A 23420-nucleotide genomic window follows, 5' to 3' on the forward strand; every position below is an offset into this window, starting at 1 on the left:
GGTTCTGTCAAATGAAGGTGATTACGCCGTTCCTCTTACTCCTTGGGTTTCCGTGACTAGTTTCTCTGAACATATCACGGAAAAATTATATCGCTCTTGGAGGCGTTTATTTTGACAATCATAATCCTCTGTTTCTAAACCTTAATAGACATTTGTAGAGGACAACGAAAGACGATCACAAGTCACTCATACATACTGTTTGGAAAATTTTATTCGTACACGTTTTTTTTATCTCTATGCTAATTAAAGACGTATTTTTTTTTATCACTCTCTCCATACATTCAAAATTAGTTTCTAAACTGTCACTTAATGCTACGGTCTAGTGGTATTCCTCTTTACTTGTTAGTAAGATGTATTAGGTTCGATTTTCGTCAAAGACGAATCAAACCACATTATTGCAAATCCATCATGAGGCTTTAAGAAAACCCAACCTAATGATCTAACCTTTTTAATTACTACATTAATCAATCCTGATTAAGCCTATTAGTTTCCTCATCAGAGAAAATGTGCGAGGATAGTTTGGTACATTAAGTGTTATAATATAAGTGGTTGTAAATTTTTTTTCCTTCCAAATATCTAACCACTTATATTATGACACTTGTTGTACCGAATCGTATTTCCAACACACTGAAATATCACTTCCTAAAAAATATATAATCACTTATATTATGACACTTAGTGCACATTTTCGACACACTAAAATATCTCTTCCCCTTCACTAGCAAACTCCCATCCATCCGTATCAACCCTTCTAAATCCCTACATAAATTAATCAAACAACTTCATGACCAACTTCACAATCAATTCACCCATGTACAACATTAGCTTACAATTCATTGGCATTTTTAGGGCTTGGTTGTTGTTCACTAACTACGGTGTATTAATAAAGCCCATTTTATTTTTTTAAGCTTAATCCCGTCTTGTTTTTAAGCTTAAAAGTTTATGCGGTATGCCTGCGAGTTCTTATATTATTGGCATAGGACGTCATGGGGTAATGTACATATATCATATAAATTGTTCTCTTTTTATATAACTATTTAAAAAAGAATTCACTAATGTGAATTGCTAGTTGAGTTAAGTCATAACTCCTGTTATTTTGGCCGATTATGTTTGGGTTTAAAGTTTATCACTGAGTTTAAATTTTATCACTTATTAGCTTAATCGGTTGACACGACACTACACACTAAGATAATACACTAACATGAAGACTCGAGTTGAATTTGAGAGGGTGTACATGTAACTAGCCTCTGTAAACAAATAAAAGTGTAACTAACAATGTTGATTTTGGACTGAATCAATCCCCCCCCCCCCTCTCTCTCTCTTTCTTTAAACCCATAATAAAACCCTAGCTTAAACCTTCTCTAACAGCCAAGTCAAAAAGCACTCAGATTCCGCTCTCTCTCTCTGAATTTTTTTGTATCAATTTCAATGGCGTCCGGTGGAGGGAACGCAGGGGGAGGAGTGGAGTGGCATCTGCGGCCTCCAAACCCTAAAAACCCAATCGTCTTCTTCGACATCACCATCGGTACCATACCCGCCGGTCGCATCAAGATGGAGCTCTTCGCCGATATTGCCCCTAAAACCGCTGAGAATTTCAGGCATTTTCCCTCGCTTTCTCTTTCTATTACTATTCCTCTTTTGTCATCCACTTCTTCGTTTAAGACGCCGTCGTTTCGTCCCTAATTGAGCTTGCTTGTCTTCTCTTTTACTTGTTCCAGGCAATTCTGCACCGGCGAGTACAGGTAGAGCAAGCCCCAAACCCACAAACCCATTATTTTTTTCTTCAATTTTGGGGATTTTGATTTTTACTAATTATTTGGATTTTATAAAAAATATTTGAATTGGATTTTGTAAATTGGCAGAAAAGCTGGGTTGCCAGTTGGGTACAAGGGGTGCCAGTTCCACAGGGTGATTAAGGATTTCATGATTCAAGCTGGTGACTTTCTCAAGGTTTTTCCTCTTTCTTCAACCAGTATCTACTTTTGTTTACATATGCTGTTTCGATTCTTTAATGTGTTGGCATTGTGGGTTTGTTACCATTTTCTGAATATGAATATGCATACCTATTATCAGCTAGGTGGTCTTTTTAATCGAAACTATTTTAACCGTGTTCTTGTAATACATTCAATGTGTAACTTCTGCCCCATTCATCTCTAATCAGTGCACAACACTGCGTACAATAGTATTCTTCTTTTCTTAGTTAAAAAAGATATCGTTTGGATATAAAATGGGTAATTGTTATTTCAAGCTTAAAGTGTTTTGACACTAAAAGGTACACATATAAAGGAGATTGTACTCATTCATGAGGTTGTGCAATGCCCTGGTCATAACAAATTTTGATCTGGTGTCAACATAATTCTGAAACAATAAAACATAAAAACATCGATGTTACTAACAATTATTGATGCTCAAGTTTTTTTCCGCTTGTTACAAGATTTTTATAATGAAGATCTTGATTTGCAGGGTGATGGTAGTGGATGTGTTTCCATCTATGGACTTAAGTTTGATGACGAGACTTTTGATGCCAAACACACTGGTCCTGGCCTCTTGTCAATGGTATGCATTTTTCATGTTGCATTCAGTATTCAATAACTTTTGCTGTGTTTTTCCCTTACTTTTGGATTCTATCAAACATTTGTTTGATTTACCGTACCTTCATGTTACAATTCCCATGTGCACTAGAATCTCTATGTGTGTAGAATTTAAAATGGGTTAAGCTTTTTATTTAGTCCTTCAATACTACAAAATTGTACTCGGAGATACAAAAAAATTAGTTTCTATTTGAATTTACAATGATGAGCTTTTGTACCTTTTCAACCTTTCTTTGGCAGTTAAAAAAATTGTACTTTTGCTAGTGATTGGTCCTTTTATGTCAAAGTCTCACCGGCCTTGGTTTACTTATATGCGAGTGAGTTTGGAGTTTAAAGTCTCACCAGCCTTTGATTTTGGGTGAAATTTGGGTGAGAGTCTTTCAAAATGGAAGATCCAACTTTTGAAGAGTAATATTAGCATATCACATCGGCATTCCTGGTTTTCTGGAAGGAGTATGAGTTTCAATTGTTTCTGTAGTGTTATTAACATGTTCATTGGTCTTTCGGCATTTCTGTATTGGCAGACCTTTATGTACCAGTAGGTTTTTGTCCTTCTCTCTTATCCTCAACCTTTTTTTAGGTTGCTGCAATATTCATTTAGAACAGGGAAAGAAGAATGGGAATTGATGGGATTCCAATGGCCATTAACCTAATAGGTGTACGCCCAAAATTAATAACCTGTATTAGGGTTTTATTATTTGTTACTTCTTGTAAGATTTTATTCTTTGATTGGCTGAGGATCCTGTCCAAAAGCAGGAAATTTTACACATGCACATACAAACTGAGACACATATTTTTCAGTTCCAACATGAAATTCTACTTTTGACGCTGAATCAATATAATCTTTTGCTTCTTTTCAGGCAAATAGTGGACCAAATACAAATGGGAGCCAGGTAATTCAATAACTATGGCTTCTTATTGATAATAAGATAAAACAAAACTGTCTCTCTTTGGTTCTCTCTTACACACACAGAGTTGTGGCTAATGTTTGTTTGCTTTTGCACTTCAGTTCTTTATCACTTGCGCGAAATGTGACTGGCTTGACAATAAACATGTTGTGTTCGGGGTAAGCTATGATCCTTTTCTCTTCTGTCAACAATGCATTATATTACTCAAACATACAAGTCACCTTATACTAATCAAAGAGAAATTTGTTATTTAGTTGCCAAAAACAATCAATAGTCATAATAAGTATTACCATGCATCAATCCCGAATGAGAATTTAATAATACTTATCCCGAATAGATACAAGTCATTTTGTACTGTGAAACTTTTTGCATAAAATGATTCTAGGAACCAAAAGTACACACACCGGTGAGCAAGCAAACACGCATATGTTGTCCTAGAGATTTCCACTGACTATTTATCCTTTTTGTCACCTGGCCCTAAATTACCTGTTTGCCTTTAGGTTTAACCTTCCAATTATTTGGTAGTACTGACAAACGTTTTCTTTATGTTAATTTTATGTAGAGAGTGCTTGGAGATGGTCTTTTGGTTGTTAGGAAGATTGAGAATGTGGCTACAGGACCCAACAATCGCCCTAAACTAGCTTGTGTTATTGCTGAATGCGGAGAGATGTAAATCCTGAGTTTATGAGTAGCTTTATTGATGGTTAACTGTAAAAACTTCTGTAACCAATAGAATCTTAATTTTCCCAGTAAAAACATTCTATGGGTGTAATTCTAATGAAAAATAATATAATGTTCTGACTTCTGACTTCTTAAGATGAAGGATCCTTTTGTTCATAGACTTGTAAATTTATTGCATATGCCTTTTCTGTTATTCACTAAGGTGGCCCTTGTTAAGAGAGGATTGGCTCGGATAGGATAACTCAGTATATTGAAGACATTTTAAGGGAAGAAATGGATGCAAACTTTCACATTTTGTCCAAGTTGAAGGCTATTCACGAAGAAAAGGTATTCTTACGAATCCCCACAAAAATAGTAAAGATTAAAAGGGATGACTTTTCTTCGGGGGAACATTCAACTTGAGGACTAGTAAGGATACATTTTCTTCATGAGTAACTTTCAACTTGAACAAAGCATGAAAGTTATCTTCTATTTTATCCTTCAAAATGCCTCCAATATAGCGAGTTATCCTATCCAAACCAATCCTCTCTAACAAACGCAACCTTATTGTTTCTTTTTTCTTCCAAGATCCGGGTTTCAGTTTTTCCGATATGAAATATAAAAATAAATCAATGGTCTGTTTTCTCTATTAGTTTAGTTGCCTCTGGTCGCACTTTGTTTTGCTGTGTTTTGCTCTATGCATTTGTATTGTTTGGACCTCCTTCCATTTGCTGGTATCTCTTCGGCCTATATTTTGGCCTCTCTGGTTTCTCTTTGCTGTGTATTTTCAGCCTTTGGGATTCCAGACCAGGACCAAACAAAAATTGTGTGACATCTTCATTCCAGAAGAGTTCGATCCAGATTTGCATGGTATTGACAGCTACGTCACCGCATACCAAATTCATTCTGCCGTGTCACACAAGCAAAACCTGTACCATGTTCTTGGCATCGAAAACCCTACAGTTGCCGACGCAGAAATCCTCAAGAAACAATACAAGAGACTGGCACTAGCCTTGCACCCTGACAAGAATAGATCAAACGCCGCGGAGGGTGCTTTCAAGCATATTAAGGCGGCATGGGACGTTCTCTCAGACCCTGCTAAGAAAGATGCTTACGACAAGTGTTTGACAAGAAGGCTTCAAGCGGCTTATGGTTCCAACAAACGCAGAGCTAGTGAGTGCAAACCGCCACCGCCGCATAGGTCCAGTGCCTTCCCTCGCAAAAGGTCTAGTCCTGGTGGTGATGGAAGCTGCTACAAGAAAACCATTAAGATTATTAGAAAATCAAATCCAGGCCAAAAGGCAACTGTGATGATGGTATCCGTACGCCGAGTGGCTTAATGTGCTCCTCGCTTTGTTATTAATTTGCCTCCTTGGAATTTTGGAGTGCTTACTGTTGTATGTGTACTCTTTATTCAATACAGTTTTGTTGAATTAATCAAATTTTGAATCTCTTACACTGTTCCTTCATCCCACTTTTATATTTTCTACCTAGTCATGATATGAATACTTTCCAATTTATTGGAGTAGCTAGTGTCTCTAGCAATCTATGATGACCCTTCTTCAAATACAAGTTTGTTGATTCGCTTGACAGTTTGAAGACTAAAATTTGTTGATTCACAATCTTGCTCCAACGTATATACTCCACAAATCTAAGTACTTATTATTTTCCATCATAGGACCACCTTGTTTTAGTTTCATTTTAGTAAGCTTTAACAAAGCCAACTTTTAATAATCATAAGAGTTGGATATAGACTCTCTAATCTAGAGAGTGTAGGATATTTTCTAACTTTGAAGACTCATTTGACAATTTTGTTAGACTCTTGGCGATGCTTAAGACACTTCATGAGCTAAGGAATGTGGATCCAACCACCAGCAAATAATCCTCGTCAATTAGTTTTATGATGAAACCACAACTTCATGAGCTAAGGAATTTGCATACCAAGTTCATTCTGCCGTGTCACACAAGGAAAACTTGTACCGTGTTCTTGGCATCGAAAACCCTACGGTTGCCGACTCAGAAACCATCAAGAAACAATACAACAGATTTGCACTTGCCTTGCACCCCGACAAGAATGGATCAATGGCCGCCGAGGGTGCTTTCAAGCATGTTAAGGCAGCGTGGGACGTTCTCTCTGACCCAGCAAAAAGAGAGGCTTACGACAAGTCTTTGAGACAACGGTTTCAAGCGGCTCATGGTTCCAATAAGCGCAGAGCTAGTGAGTGCAAACCAGCACAGCCGCAGAGGTCCAGTGCCTTCCCTCGCAAAGGGTCTAGCCCTGGTGGTGATGGGAGCTGCTACAAGAAAACCATTAAGATTATTAGAAAGTCAAATCCAGGCCAAAAGGCAACTGTGATGATGGTATCTGTACGCCGAGTGGCTAAATGTGCTCCTCGCTTTGTTATTAATTTGCCTCCTTGGAATTTTGGAGTGCTTACTGTTGTATATGTACTCTTTATTCAATACAATTTTGTTCAACTAATCAAATTTTGAATCTCTTACACGGTTCCCTCATCCCACTTTTATATTGGAGGCATAAATAGATAGAAAATACAAAGTGGGATGTGGGAACAGTGTAAAAGATTCAAAATTTGGTTGATTCAACAAAATTTTATCGATTAAAAAGTACATATACAACAGTAAGCACTCCAAAATTTCTAGGAGGCAAATTAAGTACAAAGCGAGGAACACATTAAGCCACTTGGCATACGGACACCATCATCACAGTTACCTTTTGGCATGGATTACATTTTCTTATAATCTTAATTGTTTTCTTGTAGCTGCTCCCATCACCGCCAGGGCTGGCCCTTTTGCGAGGGAAGGCACTGGACCTCTGCGGCTGTGCTGGTTTGCACTCACTAGCTCTGCGCTTATTGGAACCATGAGCCGCTTGAAACCGTTGTCTCAAAGACTTGTCGTAAGCCTCTCTTTTTGCTGGGTCAGAGAGAACGTCCCACGCTGCCTTAACATGCTTGAAAGCACCCTCGGCGGCCATTTGATCCATTCTTGTCGGGGTGCAAGGCAAGTGCAAATCTCTTGTATTTTTTCTTGATGGTTTTTGAGTCGGCAACTGTAGGATTTTCGATGCCAAGAACACGGTACAAGTTTTCCTTGTGTGACATGGCAAAATGAACTTGGTATGCAAATTCCTTAGCTCATGAAGTTATGGTTTCATCAAAATTTTATCGATTAAAAAGTACACATACAAAATTTGGTTGATTCAAAAAAATTTTATCGATTAAAAAGTACAAATACAACAGTAAGCACTCCAAAATTCCAAGGAGGCAAATTAATAACAAAGCGAGGAGCACATTAAGCCACTCGGCGTACGGATACCATCATCACAGTTGCCTTTTGGCCTGGATTTGATTTTCTAATAATCTTAATGGTTTTCTTGTAGCAGCTTCCATCACCACCAGGACTAGACCTTTTGCGAGGGAAGGCACTGGACCTATGCGGCGGTGGCGGTTTGCACTCACTAGCTCTGCGTTTGTTGGAACCATAAGCCGCTTGAAGCCTTCTTGTCAAACACTTGTCGTAAGCATCTTTCTTAGCAGGGTCTGAGAGAACGTCCCATGCCGCCTTAATATGCTTGAAAGCACCCTCCGCGGCGTTTGATCTATTCTTGTCAGGGTGCAAGGCTAGTGCCAGTCTCTTGTATTGTTTCTTGAGGATTTCTGCGTCGGCAACTGTAGGGTTTTCGATGCCAAGAACATGGTACAGGTTTTGCTTGTGTGACACGGCAGAATGAATTTGGTATGCGGTGACGTAGCTGTCAATACCATGCAAATCTGGATCGAACTCTTTTGCTGCCTTGGCCTGCTTGATTGCATATTCGAAGTTTCCAAGCATGAAATATGCTTCTGCAGCCTCTAGGGCCTTGACGGCAGCCATCTGTGCGACGTTGGAGGAGAGAGAGAGAGTAGTGAAGGAAACTAGGAACCAGAAACAAAGTAGGGTATTCTTGTGACTTAAGTGACGCGTTAAAACCCTAGAAAAAAAAAAGGATACTTGGGCAGAAAGTTCAATTCCTATTTGTAGTTGAATTAGGAACCGACCAATTCATGTATATTTTTGTTAAAATAGGATTTCTAATCCTTAACTGGATTGGATTTCTCAACAATAACGTTCCTACTCCAAATATAGTTCCAAGATGAGAAACTTTATATGAACTTGGATTGGCTAAGTTACATGAGTTGGATTTGTATCTCCTAATATATATATATATATAAAATAATTGTCTATAATTAAAAAGAGATTTTCTAGTCACACTTTCAACACACGTTCACCCCCATAAAGTGCCAAGACCCAATTTACCCTTACTATAAAGGTGAATATATATTTTGAAAGAAAAAAAAAATAATTCAAACCCTGCAACATCCTCCGACCCTACCACCACGCCAATATCCACAACCAGCCCGGCTATGTTGTCAACTGTTCTAAAAATTTCTGCCAACTTAGGCGATTGGTCACCGCCCCGATTAATGCCTAGACGTTTGAAAATTAAGAAATGGCGCATAGACCTGCTAAGGCGCCCGCCTAGCCTGCCTAGACCCACCTAGGCACCCGTCTACATTGTGACTCAAGCTTAGACAGAAAATATATAACTTTCCTTTTGCATTTTATTTTTTTTCAATAAATTGTAAGAGACTTATTGAATACTTAAATGAATACACATTATATGCATGTTGCCCATGTTTTCATTCTGAATAAACCCCGGACTTTGGATTGCAATACGTATGTATTGGTAATTAGGTTTTGATAATTTGTGAAGATAAATCCTTTCTGTAACTTTTTTCATCTTTTCCTTCTTGCGGTTAGGTTATCATTTGTGTGGTGTTTTGTTTTTCTGTAGCAAATTTCACACAGTTTGCGTCTCTATATGTTCGTGGAAATGATTATTTTAGGCTAAAAACAAAGCTTTCATTGAGTTAAACAACGGAATGAAATAAGTCATTCATGTAATGCACTTTGGCATTGTTCGGTGACATGAAAATTTAATTTGTTGAATAAATTGTGAAGAGTTTCTACATTGAGTTGGTTGTATATCATGTTGTATTTGGCCCTAAATCAGAATTGTGGAAGTATAACCAGGAATTTCATTACTATCCATACCTGCTTGATGACGTGCTTCATGTTAATTTGACTTGTGACATATAAAAACAATTCTCATTTTGTGGAATTTTGTGGTTGTTGGCCTAAAAACAAAGCTTTCATTGAGTTAAACAATTGAATGAAATGAGTCATTCATGTGATGCACTTTGACATTGTTCGGTAGTATGCAAATTTAATGTGTTGAATAAATTGCGAAGAGTTTCTAGTGAGTTGGTTGTATATCAAGTTGTGTCTATTTGGTACTAAATCAGAATTGTGGAAAGAATAACGAGGAATTTCATTACTATCCATGCCTACTTGCTGACGCGCTTCATGTTAATTTGATTTGTGACTTATAAAAACAATTCTCATTTTGTGGATGGTATGGAAATGCAGGTCATCGATATGCTGCTCTTCAAGGCAATGGAAGAGTTGAATAACATCACCAAGCATGCAAAGCAGCGACACCACATCATTGGCCAGTACGTGGTTGGTCACCAAGGGCTTGTGCAGGATTTGGGCACCAAAGATCAGGGGGCCTCTGCTTTTCTCAAAGATTTTTATAAGAGCAATTATTTTTTATTCTCCGCTGTTCCCTGGATTGTGCTTCCGTGGGAATTTGCTTTCAGAGCTGTTAAATAAAGGTGTACTAGACAATTTTTTTTTGCATCTTTCTGTCGGATATAGATTGTTAAGGTCACTGGTTCATACTTCAATTGCTGTTGTTTAAGAAGTCATTAATGTTTTGACAAATGAAGAAGCAAGATACAGTTATGTCATTGGATGAGCATTGTAGCTTATTGTTCTGTTTATGTTTTTATGCTGTGAGGTTCTTTTGTCACATCCTGGCCCGTGTAATATCCCACATCGTCCAAGGGAGTGATCCTTATATGTATATTCTCATTCCTACCTAGCACGAGGTCTTTTGGGAGCTCACTGGGTTCGGATTCTATCGGAACTCCGAAGTCCTGAAGTTAAGTGAGTAGCGCGCGAGAGCACTCCCATGATGAGTGACCCACTGGAAAGTTCTCGCGTGAATTCCCAGAAACAAAACCGTGAGGGCGTAGTCGGGGCCCACGGCAGACAATATCGTGCTACGGTGGTGAAGCTGGCCCGAGATGTGGTGGGGGCCCGGGCCGGAATGTGATAATTTGGTATCAGAGCCTAACCCTGGCCGTGGTGTGCCGACGAGGACGTCGGACCCCTTAAGGGGGGTGGATTGTGAGATCCCACATTGCCCAGGGGAGTGATCCTTATATGTATATTCTCATCCCTATCTAATGCGAGACCTTTTGGGAACTCACTGACTTCGGGTTCCATCAGAACTCCGAAGTTAAGCGAGCTTGTGTTATTGCTGAAGCGGAGAGATGTAAATCCTGAGTTTATGAGCAGCTTTATTGATAACTGTAAAAACTTTTGTAACCAATAGAATCTTAATTTTCCCAATAAGAACATTCTATGGGTGTAATTCTAATGAAAAATAATATAATGTTCTGACTTCTGACTTCTTAAGATGAAGGATCCTTTTGTTCATAGACTTGTTAATTTTATTGCATATGCATTTTCTGTTGTTCACTAAGGTGGCCCTTGTTAAGAGGGGATCGGCTTGGATAGGATAACTCAGCATATTGAAGACATTTTAAAGGAAGAAATGGATGCAAACTTTCACATTTCGTCCAAGTTGAAGGCTATTCACGAAGAAAAGGTATTCTTACGAATTCCCACAAAAATAGTAAAGATTAAAAGGGATAACTTTTCTTCGGGGGGAACCTTCAAATCAAGGATTAGTAGGATACCTTTTCTTCATGAGTAACTTTTAACTTGAAAAGTTATCTTCTATTTTATCCTTCAAAATGTCTCCAATATAGTGAGTTATCCTATCCAAACAATCCTCTCTAACAAACGCCACCTTATTGTTTTTTTTTTCTTCAAAGATCCGGGTTTCAGTTTTTCCGATATGAAATATAAAAATAAATCAATGGTCTGTTATCTCTTTTAGTTTAGTTGCCTCTAGTCGCACTTTGTTTTGCTCTATGCATTTGTATTGTTTGGACCTCCTTCCATTCGCTGGTATCTCTGTGGCCTATATTTTGGCCTCTCTGGTTTCTCTTTGCTGTATATTTTCAGCCTTTGGGTTTCCATACCAGGACCAAACAAAAATTGTGTGACATCTTCATTCGAACAGAGACCTTCGCTTACTAACGAGACAATGGATTCTAATAAAATTAGAATTAGAAAGATCGAACTGTTGTGTCAACATGTCATTGTCTCGGTGACGAACATCATTTTCTTTTCCCTTTAACTTATGTGCTTAAGAATCGAAATTAAGTTTCTTCTGTTATAGCCAACTTGATCAAGTCCAAATCTATTTAAGTAGCTTTTCTGTCGTAAAGTTTTCCTTCATTCCTCCCTCCTCCCACTACACGTCCTCCACCCCTCTTGATCTCCATCCTTTCTGTCGAAATAAAAAAACTAAAATCTAAATGGTTAACCAAAACCATCGACCTTACGACTTTGTAGTAAGCCTTTGCCAGGGCAGGGTTTAGAGAAAACGTCATAGGCTGTGTTGAACAAATCTTGAAAGCACCATTCGGCGGCGATGGAGCCATTCTTGTCGTGAAGCAACCGTGCGAGGCAAGAAAGATGCTTTTATTTTTCTAAAAGAAATTGCAACATCGACTGAACCTTGGTAGCGCCACAAAAAAGGTCACCAAAATATTACTATTACCAGTTCCTTAGTTAATAAACAAATATACATGAAATTCTTGTAACCTTCAAAACTCTTGTTTATTTCATTAGTACACAATCTTTCCAGCTTACTCCACATTGTGCTGGTTTCGGTTTCGAAGGCCGGCCGGCTGAATCTGAACTACAATGGACTTATAAAACTAGACCCTTACTCCTTCATTCGACATATCTTCATTCAAGCTAAAAATCAAAGAAGGATGGCTCAAGTACTTCAACTCTCTCTCCTTTATGTGGCAGCAGTTGCTTTCATGTTTCAACAATGTTGTGGTATGTACTACTATGTAGTAATATTTTCACAACTTTTATCCCCGTACATATATTCATTTATCATAAAATGTTTATTTGATCCTTTTATCAGAGCGATATTTTGAACTAATATAAATTACGGGGAGAGAGAATCGAACTAGAGTATGCAAGGGGAAGCAAACCGTTAGTCTCTTTGATATGGAACAATTGTATTTTCTTTTCACTATTTATATGTATGTGCCATCATAAGCCATATATCCAATATTTTTTTTCTTGTGCGGTAACCGTGACGTTATGTACGCATGATTCAGATGGGAAGTTGATGAATGAGTACATAGGAGCCACCGGAATTCCTATAACATTTGACTCTGTACCGATTGACAGTGAGATCGACTTCCATTTCATACTCGGGTTTGCGATTGATGCAGACCCATCATGCATGCAACAAAATGGGATATTCTCACCATATTGGCAATCTACATTAACCCCACAATCTGTTGCAGCCATCAAGCAAAAACACTCTAATGTGAAAGTCATGGTAAGCCTCTCAGGTTGGAGCTTGGGTGAAAGTCCTTCACTGGTACAATCCAATAAACCCGAAAAAATGGGTATCTAACGCTGTCTCGTCACTTGGCTCGATAATCACCACTTACCATCTTGATGGCATTGACATAGACTACGAAAACTTCCCAAACCCGAAGAGCAGTAATTCATCGAGTTCTTTTGCTTTTTGTATAGGCGAGCTCATCACTGGCTTGAAAAACAAAGGACTCATTTCTGTTGCTAGTATTGCACCGTTTTACAGTACAACTGCGCCGTATGTTCAGCTCTTTGATGGCTATGCAGATGTTATAGACTATGTCAATCACCAGTTCTACACTGATAAGGTTACTACCGCGAAGGGGTATCTGCAAGCGTTCAAGCTTCGAGCCGCACAATTTGGGAAGGAAAAGTTGTTGCCTGCCTATGAAGTAGATGGAAGAGGAATTCAAGGGGATGCCTTTTTTGATGCTTTGACACTGTTGCAGACAAATGGATTCGAAATTAATGGGGTCATGATCTTCTCAGCGGATGCTTCTTCTAAAAACAACTTTTACTATGAGAGAAAATCCAAAGCTTTCTTGCTCAATTCTACTAGTAGTGCTAACTAGTCTAAGTACCTGGTTGAAATATATATACTTAGCCTCCTCGAATGCGGTCTCACTCGTGCAAGAGCGTATAGTTATTTTTTCATTTATGATTTGTTACATAAGTTACGTATGTTCTGGTTGCGAATTTTTCTTTTTTGTTGCATTAATTTTCTATGTATTTCTGCCAATAAAAGAAAGGTTATCATTCTTACTACATTAATCCTATTTGATATTTTTCGTTCTCATGTTCTACCCGGTCTTTGACAGGATTATCCAACTTCGGCTACCATAGATTGCTAAAGACACTACTTCAATAAATAGAAAGTACTAGAAATATTTGCCCGCGCGTTGCTGCGGGATTAGAAATCGTGTGAAAAAAATGTTTCAAAGCTATAATATATTGTTACAGAATGTTAATGTTATCTACACCGAAAGATGTTTGAATTTATTGAAATAATTTTTACATGAAAAGCATAAATTAGATGAATGAAGCTCTTGAAATTCTTTGAACCACTCTGAATAGCATTACCTGTGAATGATTGATTGTGTAACAAAAATTAGTAAGAGTATAATAGATGAAACTTTCATATGTATAATTCAAACTTCTACACATTTATCCGTACTTTACAAATTGTTAGAAGCTGCTAAGATAACAATTGATATCACATAATTGGTATGCTATTAAACATAATGAATTCCATGAAGCAAAAAAAATGATATGCAATTTTAACTTACAATGCTAAAGAAGCTCTATAAGAGTAGCTGGGTCCTCCGTGTTTTATCCATCAAAGGCATTGCAACTGTAGATCCTGGAAGCTATAAAAATTCATCCAGTCAAGAGACAAAATTCAATAGTTATGGGTAACGTGAATATGGAACCACAAATGTAAGATATACTTGACAAATTTGCAAATTTATTACAATTTCAATTGAATTTCCAACTTCATTTTCTCGCTTAAAAATCTTAATCTACAAAACCAAATTAGTTTTATCAAACAACATTCAAAAATAAAATCCAGTAAAGGAAAAGATCAATTGACTAACCTGAATAAGTGGAAGCATTCATACCTCAATTTAATTTCCAGCTTAATTTTGTTGCTTAAAAATTATGGTCTACAAAACCAAATCAGTTTTATCAACAACAAAGTATCAATTTATGAAAGCAAAGACAACACATAAAAAGAACATTAAAACTGGAAACCAAGTCGTGATATTTCACCATTTGACATAGAAATTTTATCTTGCCTAGGAGAAGTCTCAGCAGTCGGTAGAGCCCCAGAAAGAGAAGGCATCGGAGGGGGATCATTCGGAGCCTCAGTACTGGACAGAACCCTAGAAGGATGAGGCATCAGAGGTTGATCATTTGGAGCTTCATTACGCGGTACAGCCCCAGAAGACGAAGGCAATAAATGCCTTTGGAACAAACCCACAAATCTCTGATGATCAAGTAAAACCTGACCATCAGTTTCCTTCATCTGGTCAAGCTTCCTCTTCATGTTTGTAGCATAGTCATGTGCGAGCCGGTGCAACTGTTTATTCTCATGCTTGAGCCCTCTAATCTCCTGTTTGAGACTCATCACTTCGGCCGCCAATGATTCAACTTGGCGGGTTCGAGCAAATAGGCGTTGGGCCATATTAGACACAGAACCTGCACACTGAACACTGAGAGCCAGTGAATCCTTAACAGCTAACTCATCAGACCGTTTGGAAAGTAGTCTGTTATCTTTGGGAGTGAGAAGGTTCCTGGCCACCACCGCAGCGGTCATATCATTCTTCATCACGGAATCCCCAACGGTAAGAGGACCAGTAGGGGAGACGAAGGATGGGCGCCATATGTTGTCTGGAGAAGGCGGGGCTGCCTCTTCAACAAGGTTCAAGTCAAAACGACGGTCGGAGGGGCCAGACATTTTCAAAGGTATTGAAGAGAGAAGAGGTCGGACAAATCAAGATCTTAGAAGTGCAAGAATGGAGCTTCTACTGGTGGAGATTCAAGTGTGCTTTGGAACTTAATGCCAGCCCCTATAAAAAGCTGCACTCGACGAAGCTTCAGACATCAAAGAGGCGCCTGCTCAGAAATCGAAGAGGCGTTTGCTTTCTCAAAAGCTGGGCTGCTTAGAGACCACGAGGGTTGATCTCATAAATCGAAGAGGTGTTTGCTTTCTCAAAAGTTGGGCTGCTCAAAGACCACGAAAGCCGATCTCAGAAATCGAAGAGGCGCTCGCTTCCTCAAAAGCTAGGCTCCTCAGAGACCACGAGGGCCGATCTCAGAAATCGAAGAGGCACCTACTTTTCCAGCCTTGTCAGCACCTGTCACACGCACACTCAGCTTTGCGGAAATTATGGGTATTCTGTCGAAGACTTCTGGGGAAGTAGAAAACACATGAATCTTACTGTCCAATCACCCACTTCCCACACGCAACAATAGCTCATGGGTACCACAGATAACTTTGCCAAAGTTCTCTGCCAAAGTTGAGCACGTGAAGCTTGCAGCTCCCACTCCATCGCTCTGACCAAGAAGGGTAAAAGAATAGCAAAGAAACAGCACTAACAAGTTTAGACCCATAAATTTTGAAGGTCTAGCTACCATATTATTACCCACAAGGGTAAAGGAACAGTACCACTGTTGGATAATTGGAAAGTCCCTGTGTGTCAACCTCTGTGCCTCGTGGCAAGGTAGACTAGCAAACATGCCCAACCTTTACTCACATTCGAGAAAACACTCCCAATAAGATTGCTTGCTCCAAAATCGAAGAGGCACCGTCCTCCGAATCTCGAGAGCCAGACTCCCAACATGACTACTTTCTCAAAAATCGAAGAGAGGGTAAAGGAACAGTACCATTGCTGGATAATTGGAAAGTCCCTGTGTGTCAACCTCTGTGCTTCGTGGCAAGGTAGACTAGCAAACATGCCCAACCTTTACTCACATTCGAGAAAACACTCCCAACAAGATTGCTTGCTCCAAAATCGAAGAGGCACCGCCCTCCGAATCTCGAGAGCCAGACTCCCAACATGATTACTTTCTCAAAAATCGAAGAGACATTGCTCCCCGAATCTCGAGAGCCAGACCCCCAGCATGATTGCTTTCTCAAAAATCGAAGAGGCATCGTTCTCCGAATCAATCGAAGAGGCGCTTGCTTTCTCAAAAGCTGTGCTGCTCAGAGACCACGAGGGCCGATCTCAGAAATCGAAGAGGCACCTTCTTTTCTAGCCTTGTCAGCACCTGTCACACGCACACTCAGCTTTGCGGAAATTATGGGCATTCTGTCGAAGACTTCTGGTGAAGTAGAAAGCACATGAATCTTACTGTTCAATCACCCACTTCCAACACGCAACAATAGCTCATGGGTACCACAGATAACTTTGTCAAAGTCTCTGCCAAAGTTGAGCACGTGAAGCTTGCAGCTCCCACTACATCGCTCTGACCAAGAAAGGTAAAAGAATAGCAAAGAAACAGCACTAACAAAGTTTAGACACATAAATTTTGAAGGTCTAGCTACCATATTATTACCCACAAGGGTAAAGGAACAGTACCACTGCTGGATAATTGGAAAGTCCCTGTGTGTCAACCTCCGTGCTTCGTGGCAAGGTAGACTAGCAAACATGCCCAACCTTTACTCACATCCGAGAAAACACTCCCAACAAGATTGCTTACTCCAAAATCGAAGAGGCACCGCCTTCCGAATCTCGAGAGCCAGACTCCCAACATGATTACTTTCTCAAAAATCGAAGAGACACTGCTCCCCGAATCTCGAGAGCCAGACCCCCACCATGATTGCTTTCTCAAAAATCGAAGAAGCATCGATCTCCGAATCTCGAGAGCCAGATACCACATACCACTTTTTCAAAGTGCTCTGACAGAGTTAAAACATGTGAAGCTGGCAGCTGCCACTACCGTGCTATGACCAAGCAGGGTAAATGAATAGCATTACTACTTGTTGTTAGGGAGACTCCTATATATGTCGACCTCCATCCCCAACGGACAGGCAGACCTGCAAAAATGCTCAACCCTTCCTCATATCTGAGAGGGCACTCCCAACGAAGCCTTTCGAAATATTCAGCTTTCTTTCCCCCCGATAATACCTCTGCAAACAAGCTATACTAGAGCAAGAATATCTCATATCATCAGGGTTAAAAGCAAGAGTATCCCATATCATGCTTTTTCCCTGTCTTTTCCTTTGACCTTGTTTTTACCTACAAGACAAGGAGAAAGAGAGCAATCAGTCAGCACTTGAAATCAAGCTCCCAGCCAGGAACTGACAGCCTGGAACCCCTTACCTGATTACTTACATGGCATTGCTCTCGAGTACTCATCTTCAACATCTTATGTTGCCAGGGAAGATACCGCATCTGCTTGAGGAACAGATAGGGCAAGTGCGAAGGATACAAGGAAGCATGTGGAGACAAGCGTAACAGCACACGTGCCGATCCATCCATTACTCTGTCAAAAGCAAAAGTATCCCATATCAGCAGGGTCGAACGTACTCTAGATTTGATGGACTTGTTTTGACCCTCAAATTCTTCAGTCGGCCTTATACTCTGGAGGAAACCAGAAAACCCTCCAGCTCAGTTCAAGAATAAGCCTGTGGAAAGTTACTTCTTCAAAAGCAAAAGTATCCCATATCATCTCTTCTCATTTTTCTTCTCTTTATCCTTCATGCTGCTGCAAGATGGGGAGAAGGTGAACAATCAGCCGGAGCTCTGATTGCTTACCTTGTCTGTCACCTCTTTCAGCAAATCCCCTAGCTCGGCGACTTGGGGGACTCCTACTACATGGTTTGTATCGCGCTTGACCAAGCCTGAAACTACAAGTAAGCTTCAAGTGAAATTGATACATTACCTTGTGCATCTCTACCAGTTAAAGATACCACCCCTGGATGGAGGAAGAGTACTTCCAGAGAAGCTGCCACATCTACCTATGAGACAGATAAGGCAAGTCAAGATGATACCACACTCCGATACTTAGAAGTTTCGTGATTACGAGATCATTCTCCCACAATATTTCCTAATGTCATTTGTACTAAATCATTCACTTGTACTCACTAAAGGAGAGCTTGAACCTATGTACTTGTGTAAACCCTTCACAATTAATGAGAACTCTTCTATTCCGTGGACGTAGCCAATCTGGGTGAACCACGTACATCTTGTGTTTGCTTTCCTATCTCTATCCATTTATATACTTATCCACACTAATGACCGGAGCAATTTAGCGAAGATCACAAAAAGCGACCGTTTTCGCTACCTAGGATCTATCTTACAAGAGAACGGAGAATTAGATGGAGATCTCAACCATAGAATACGAGCTGGATGGATGAAGTGTAAGAGTGCATCCAGCATGTTGTGTGACCGTCGTAGGCCACTGAAGCTCAAGGGAAAATTTTATAAGACGGTAATAAGGCCAGCGATGTTGTATGGCACAGAATGTTGGGCGGTGAAACATCAACACGTACACAAAATGGGTGTAGCAGAGATGAGGATGCTTCGTGGGATGTGTGGGCACACGAGAAAGGATAAGATTGAGAATAAGGATATCCGAGGTAAAGTAGGAGTAGCCGAAATTGAAGGAAAGATGAGAGAAAATCGGTTCCGGTGATTTGGACATGTGCAAAGAAGGCCGACTGACGCTCCGGTTCGAAGATGTGACTACGGGACAGAGGTTCAGGGCCGAAGGGGTAGAGGAAGACCTAGGAAAACTTTGGAAGAGACTCTAAGAAAAGGCTTAGAGTACTTGGATCTAACGGAGGACATGACACAAAACCGAGCGCAATGGCGTTCTAGGATTCATATAGCCGACCCCACTTAGTGGGAAAAGGCTTTGTTGTTGTTGTTGTTGTTGTATACACTGATCATTTGACATTCAATACGGAAAAATTAATCATGACCATTCCTCTCTTTTTAAGTTATCAGGGAAAAATTGAACGACAAACAATCAAAAAACCCAAATAGAAAATAAATTTAACAGCAAAGAGATAAAGTATATACATGACCCAAAAATGGTTTGCAAGCTCCAGAATAAAACCCTAAAAGACACCAAAATCTAATCTATATATATAATTCCCACATATTCGACTTTCACACTACAGAAAACACAACTTCACAATATTAAAATAAAATAAAATTAAATTTGTTGCAGAAAATGCTAAAAGGAAAAAACTGAAATTATTTACCTTGAGCATAAACGGGTTCGAAGCTGGACATAGAAGCCCCAAAAAACGAAGAGCAAAGTGTCCTGAAACAAAAAAAAAAAAGCAAATCATACAACCAAACGGCAGTTCTAAGGATATAAACAAAACACCAAAAATTACAAAAACTAAATTCCAAAAAACATAGAGCAACGTGTTCTGAAACGAAAAACACCGAGAATTAGATACAAAAAATGATCAGACATCGGATCTAACGATATAAAGAAAACACCGAGAGTTAGAAGAAAAAAAATTCATACAAAAATGCCACTTGAACATGGAAAACTACAAAAAAATAAAAATAAAACAGCAATACTATAAAGGTTAAAAAATCTCACCACCAAACAGAGGTGGACCTTGGAGGTAACAAATCTACCCTGATAAAATCGAAAAACCAACAAAATCAGTACTAACCCAGGGATTTTAAACGCAAGATGCATCAACTATTTATTTTTCCAAGGGTTTTAAACGCAAGAAATTTGCACAGATGATTTGGCTGAGAAAAATGAGAAAAATGAGAAAGATGAGAAGATCGGAAACCAAAGGTTGAGAAAAGGAAAGCAAATGGAAACTGAAGGAGTTTTGGAAACTAAAGGAGATTTGGAGAGATGCAATTGAAGAGAACTTATCCACGATGATCGACGCGTGGCAAAACAGTGGATAACTTATCCTATCTCACTCAGTATCCATGCTCAGCTTTTCTGTGCATGTTCCAGATTTTTGTTTTTTTAATTATATTTTGGTGGCAAGGCATGCATTGCTGCCAGGTGTGATGAGGTAAGGTTTTTTAATTATTTTTTGTGGAAAGGCATGTACCATTGCTGCCAGGTGTGTGGTTTTCCACCGGGTTTAGTATAAATAATAATCGGAGAGCTTTTGTTAGGTTTTAGTATAGATGGGGAAGGATCTAGAGAAAAGCTGGGTGGAGATATAGGAAGGAAGGGTAAAGTTGAAATAACAAAAAGAAGCAGGGATGGAAATGGAAGAACACTGTTAATGAACAGTGATAACTTTTGTTGGGTTTTAGTATATGTATAATTTATATCATGACTAGATAGAAAATATAAAAGTGGGATGAGGGAACAGTGTAAGAGATTCGAAATTTGATTAATTCAACAAAAATGTATTGAATAAAGAGTACATAAACAACAGTAAGCACTCCAAAATTTCAAGGAGGCAAATTTATAACAAAGTGAGGAACACATTAAGCCACACGGCATACGGCTACCATCATAACAGTTGCCTTTTGGCCTGGATTTGATTTTCTAATAATCTTAATGGTTTTCTTGTAGCAGCTCCCATTACCACCAGGGCTAGACCTTTTGCGAGGGAAGGCACTGGACCTATGGGACGGTGGTGATTTGCACTCACTAGCTCTACGTTTGTTGGAACCATGAGCCGCTTGAAACCTTCTTTTCAAACACTTGTCGTATGCATCTTTCTTAGCAGGGTCTGAGAGAACGTCCCATGCCGCCTTAATATGCTTGAAAGCACCCTCCGCAGCGATTGATCTATTCTTGTCAGGGTGAAAGGCTAGTGCCAGTCTCTTGTATTGTTTCTTGATGATTTCTGAGTCGGCAACTGTAGGGTTTTCGATGCCAAGAACATGGTACAGGTTTTGCTTGTGTGACACAGCAGAATGAATTTGGTATGCGGTTATATAGCTGTCCATACCATGCAAATCTGGATCGAACTCTTTTGCTGCCTTGGCCTGCTTGATTGCATATTCGAAGTTCCCAAGCATGAAATATGCTTCTGCAGCTTCTCCGGCCTTGACGGCAGCTATCTGTGCGAGGTTGGAGATGTGGTCAGGACACAATGCTTGAGGAACGGAGTTGCTGGGGATTCTGCTGCGGCCAGTGGCCATGCTACTGCGCTTGAATTTAAAGTAGAAGCCATGGTGTAGAGAAATATACCGATCGAGAGAGAGAGAGTAGTGAAGGAAACTAGGAACCAGAAACAAAGTAGGGTATTCTTGTGACTTAAGTGACGCGTTAAAACCCTAGGAAAAAAAAAAAGGATACTTGGGCAGAAAGTTCAATTCCTATGTGTAGTTGAATTAGGAACCGACCAATTCATGTATATTTTTGTTAAAATAGGATTTCTAATCCTTAACTGGATTGGATTTGTCAACAAGAACGTTCCTACTCCAAATATAGTTCCAAGATGAAAGACTTCCTATGAACTTGGATTGGCAAGATGAAAGACTTCCTATGAACTTGGATTGGCTAAGTTGGCCCTAGTACATGAGTTGGATTTGTTTCGCTTGATGAACCTATGACATTGTTTTCGAAGATTTACTCGGTAATTATCAATAAATGTCTATAATTAAAAAGAGATTTTCTAGTCACACTTTCAACACACATCTAAGTTCACCCCCATAAAGTGCCAAGACCCAATTTACCCTTACTAAAAAAGTGAATATATATATATATATATATATATATATATATATATATTTTTTTTTTTTTTTGAAAGAAAAAAAAAACATACAAACCCAGCAACGTCCTCCGACCCTGCCACCACGTCAATATCCGCCACCAGCCCGGCTATGTTGTCATCTTCAGTGGATAATCAACCCAGTTTTCTCTGTGTACAAATTGGCATTATTCATTTTGGTTTATGTTTGTATATGCGGTATGTGCATTTTTCACACACGCATGAGGCTTTTTCTGCGCCTTTACATAGCAGATTAAATTGGTTTTTTAATTGTGGCTTTGTCTTTTAAGTAAAGTATTCGATCTGGTTGTGAATTTTTTTTTTTTTTTGTATTAATTTTTTATGAATTGTTGTTTATAAAAGAACGCTTATCATTCTCAAATATTAACCCCAAGATCTCTGTCATTCCCCTTGTGCTACCTTATTTCTTGATAATACTGTTGATGTACAAAATCGGGTCGATCTTGTACCAACGTAAATTTGACCGTTAATCACACAAACGCACAAGAACACAAAGGTATATTGTGGTTCATCTCAAGCTGAGGCTACGTCCACACTGGTGTTGATTCCATTTCACTATGTAAATGAATGTTGAATATACATGGAGGCTATAAAGGCAGTGTTTGCTATCTTTGCTATTCTGTTTCCTCTCTTGTTTTTCCTCTGTATGTTTCCCTTCCTCTATATGTTTCCCTCCTTCCTTAAGTGAGTGTGAGGGAGCCCTTTTATAGAATAAGGGTTTTCTCCCCTCTTACATAGATCATGGGCTAAGTAATGAAGCCCAAATACTGAGGCCCAATATATGGTACAACAAAAGTCCCCCAAGTCTTCAGTCAAATGAGTCTTTTGGCTGGAGACTTCAAATCCAATCCATGTGCGGGCCGAAGTGACTAGATGTCGTCCAGAACTAATACTCGACATGAGACGGTGCTTAACGTGGAGCAATACTTAACTAGAGGTAGCACACGTTGTGAGGCTGCTCGGCTAGAGGCAATGCTCGCGGCGAGTGATGCGTAAAATAACTAAACACACAAATTAAACCCTCTTTTTATCAATTGTAGTAAAGTATGTAAGTAGGGATCGTTCTAGGCCGGGGATTAGGAGGGATTGCTAAATCACTTGGAAACTGACTTGAAAACGTGAAAACAAAGTTTCAAACACTAACTAGACTCAAAGAATGCAAAACTATACTTTAAAACACTAAAACAAACCAAAAGACTCAAAACAGCCCCTAAACACTCAAAACTACCTTAAAAACACAATCTGGGCAATTTTGGGACTCTCACACAAACTTGGACAAATTTTGGTTTTCTAATGAACTAAAACACTTAAAAACATAATCTAAGACAAGTTCTAATTAATATGACTCAAAGAAATAAGATGGGGTTGATTTTCGACGAAAATAATTAAATTAAGACAAGAACA

At 39.2% G+C, this 23420-nt stretch overlaps 5 protein-coding genes and 2 pseudogenes across 5 annotated transcripts; 4 read left to right on the forward strand and 3 right to left on the reverse strand.

Moving 5' to 3' along the window:
- Positions 1-1290: 1290 nt before the first annotated feature.
- LOC126629658 (peptidyl-prolyl cis-trans isomerase CYP22) lies at positions 1291-4321 on the forward strand. Its single transcript, XM_050299757.1, has 7 exons — positions 1291-1598; positions 1719-1742; positions 1863-1950; positions 2464-2556; positions 3452-3484; positions 3601-3657; positions 4062-4321. Exons 1-7 carry the CDS (start codon positions 1429-1431, stop codon positions 4170-4172), a joined length of 576 nt encoding a protein of 191 aa, XP_050155714.1. The 5' UTR covers positions 1291-1428; the 3' UTR covers positions 4173-4321.
- Positions 4322-4453: 132 nt separating this feature from the next.
- LOC126629023 (uncharacterized) lies at positions 4454-5608 on the forward strand. The gene is made up of 2 exons (XM_050298919.1): positions 4454-4507; positions 4813-5608. Exons 1-2 carry the CDS (start codon positions 4454-4456, stop codon positions 5497-5499), a joined length of 741 nt encoding a protein of 246 aa, XP_050154876.1. The 3' UTR covers positions 5500-5608.
- Positions 5609-5710: 102 nt separating this feature from the next.
- LOC126629025 (uncharacterized) lies at positions 5711-6652 on the forward strand. Its single transcript, XM_050298920.1, has 2 exons — positions 5711-5731; positions 6089-6652. Exons 1-2 carry the CDS (start codon positions 5711-5713, stop codon positions 6650-6652), a joined length of 585 nt encoding a protein of 194 aa, XP_050154877.1.
- Positions 6653-6851: 199 nt separating this feature from the next.
- Positions 6852-7472, reverse strand: LOC126629026 (uncharacterized; annotated as a pseudogene).
- On the reverse strand, positions 7427-8053 carry LOC126629659 (dnaJ protein P58IPK homolog B-like). The gene has a single exon (XM_050299758.1). The coding sequence runs from the start codon at positions 8051-8053 to the stop codon at positions 7472-7474; it is 582 nt and encodes a 193-aa protein (XP_050155715.1). The 3' UTR covers positions 7427-7471.
- Positions 8054-11239: 3186 nt separating this feature from the next.
- Positions 11240-13398, forward strand: LOC126629660 (chitinase 2-like; annotated as a pseudogene).
- A 7362-nt stretch (positions 13399-20760) lies between these two features.
- LOC126629027 (uncharacterized) lies at positions 20761-21423 on the reverse strand. Its single transcript, XM_050298921.1, has one exon. It carries the CDS (start codon positions 21421-21423, stop codon positions 20761-20763), a length of 663 nt encoding a protein of 220 aa, XP_050154878.1.
- Positions 21424-23420: the final 1997 nt, after the last annotated feature.

Source organism: Malus sylvestris, chromosome 7 (assembly GCF_916048215.2).
Source record: "Malus sylvestris chromosome 7, drMalSylv7.2, whole genome shotgun sequence".
Taxonomy (NCBI): domain Eukaryota; kingdom Viridiplantae; phylum Streptophyta; class Magnoliopsida; order Rosales; family Rosaceae; genus Malus; species Malus sylvestris.